This window comes from Melampsora larici-populina, assembly GCF_000204055.1.
Source record: "Melampsora larici-populina 98AG31 unplaced genomic scaffold MELLAscaffold_103, whole genome shotgun sequence".
NCBI lineage: Eukaryota > Fungi > Basidiomycota > Pucciniomycetes > Pucciniales > Melampsoraceae > Melampsora > Melampsora laricis-populina.
In genome coordinates this window covers 52713-55115 of record NW_006768867.1, presented here as the reverse complement: position 1 = coordinate 55115, position 2403 = coordinate 52713, and the positions used below count along the sequence as shown (strand labels likewise).

Below are 2403 nucleotides of genomic sequence, written 5' to 3'. Positions count from 1 at the left end.
TTGGAAGGGGTTCCAGAACGTGAACAGTTCTGCTTTGCACACAACCTGGGGTGGTGCAAGCTTAAGGGGGACTGCCCTTGCATCCACCGTTGTGTTGGTATTATTTCTATTTTTTCCTTTTATGTCATTTGAGGCCTGACATTTTTCAAGTATGTTCTCTCAGAACGTCAGGGGTTGTAAGAAGGACCACAAGGGATGTGATCACATCTGATTCAGATGATATCCATGATTCTTGTGGGAGTCATATGTCCGAAGGGTTGGTATTTTTTCAAGTTACTTTCATCCGTGTAGTTACTTTGTTCCTGACAACTAAAACACGTTTTTAGAACATCAAGAGGGGAAGGAGGGGATGATGGAGACACGAGGATGAATGGTATGGAAGATTCTCAAGAAATTTGTAGTCACACTGCTGCAAAAGGGTTGGTATTTTTTATGAGTTGCTTTTCTTTGTTGTTCTAGAAGCTGATGTTGATTTGTTCAAAGGCTACCGATCTCGGAAATTTCTTCGGTTGTTGTGGAAGAATCCTTTAAAGATTCTGAGCAGAAGTTCTTACAAGGCTATGTTTGGGATGGAGTCAATTCTTTGGGCTCTTCTCCAGCAATAGAATCGAGTTTGTTCGCCGCACCTTTCAGAAACGCCCCTTCTTTGTCAGAAGACGTCAACACTGCCTTTGTTTTGAAGCAATACAACCACCTTTTCAAAATCGTAACTCCGATTAAGGTAGACAAAATGGAGACTCTTCTCGTCAACCATCCTAACCGTCCATTTGTTTTATCAGCCCTGAAAGGTCTACGAGAGGGTTTCTGGCCAAATTCATCAATTCCCTCTTCAACAGTTGTCGACGGTCCAAACCACGTCACGTGTGGATCTAATCAGACCCTCCTTGAAGAACAATGTCAAGAGGAAATCGATAAAGGTAGATACTCAGAGGAATTCACAACTTTGCTCTTAGGAATGAAAGTTATCCCTCTCTTAATGGTATCAAAGAAGGATTCTACTAAAATGCGGGTTTGCTCAAATATGAGCGCCGGCCGGCCATCCCCAAATGATCTGATTGATAAAGATTCTATTCCAGTTGCTTACGACTCTTTACGGAATTTCATACCTTATTTAATTCAAATGAAAGAGAAGGAAGGCGACGTTATATTGTTCAAATCAGATATTGAAGGAGCCTTTGAATTATTCCGCTTCATTTTCAGTATCAAATGCGACAAATCTATCGAATCAAAAACAACAAAAAACGAGTTGATCACAACTTGAATTTTGGTTCGTCAGCATCACCATATATATGGTGTGGTGTATTTTCTTTGGTATTGTGGATTGCGGAATTTGTGTTTGGTATAAAATTTTTGAACAACATGATGGATGATGTTTGGTAGGTTTGTTTGACTAAGCATTTTGTTAATTTCAAAGGTCACTCTATTCCCCTTCCTCAAGCAAAGCTTTTGAATCTATCCGATATTTTGGGTTTTCCATGGGTTTGGAAGAAACAAATCTTTGGCTCAAGCTTAGAAATTATTGGCCATTTAGTCGACTCCGAAAAAATGACAATTCAACTTCATCCCGACAAGAAGACTCATATCATTGAAACTCTGAAGCATTTTGTTTCTGGTCCCCAGCATTCCTTGAACAATTGGCAAAAACTGTTAGGACATGCTTCCTGGGCTTGCACGTCAATGCCGTGGGGAAGGTATGCTCTGCAAAGTCTATACAAGAAATCCGGAAATAAGTCTCACCGTTTTTTACAGATTCCTTTAAACAAAGAGAATCAAAATGACTTACGTTGGTTAATCAAGTTTTTTAGTGAAAGTAGCGGTATTATGGTATTAGAGTCGCTCAAATGGGGTTTGAATGAAGCAGATGGCGAGTTTTTTACCGATGCATGTATGACGGGTGTTGGTATTTGGGAACCAAGTTCCAGGAAAGGCAACTACTTCATTTTACCTCCTCCTCCTCGTAACATTTACTGGGCCGAGTTATTAGGTGTTATCTCAGCTATAGGTTTAGGAATTCGTCAAGGTTTTAAACGGATTTTTGTTCACTCCGATAACCGCAATGTGGTCGATCTATTCAGCTCTCATGCACCAAATAAGATAGTAAGACCTTTATTTTGTCATTGTGTTATGCAACTGGTAGAAGCGGGGGCAGATGTAAAGGTTGTTCATGTCTCGGCTGATTTTAATTCGGCCGCTGCTGCCCTGTCTCAACAGAAGTTAATCTTAACGCCTGAAAAGTCTGAGGTCCTCTGTCATGCAATTGATGCGACAGAGATTTCGTATTTAAAAATTGATCCTTTTCTTTTGTCTGGAGTTCAGGAAGTGAATCTAACAACTTTCGATTCGTCTTCAAGGATATGGCTAAATCCAAATCTTCCTGTTCGAGACAACAAAAGCCAATGTTGA

The 2403-nt window shown here is 40.2% G+C and overlaps 1 protein-coding gene across 1 annotated transcript; it reads left to right on the top strand.

Annotated features, from left to right (window-relative positions):
- Positions 1-245: 245 nt before the first annotated feature.
- Positions 246-2403, top strand: MELLADRAFT_84147 (uncharacterized protein; the record flags this gene model as incomplete). The annotated part of the gene is made up of 4 exons (XM_007418733.1): positions 246-256; positions 336-419; positions 484-1199; positions 1415-2403. The coding sequence occupies 4 exons, from the start codon at positions 246-248 to the stop codon at positions 2401-2403; spliced, it is 1800 nt and encodes a 599-aa protein (XP_007418795.1).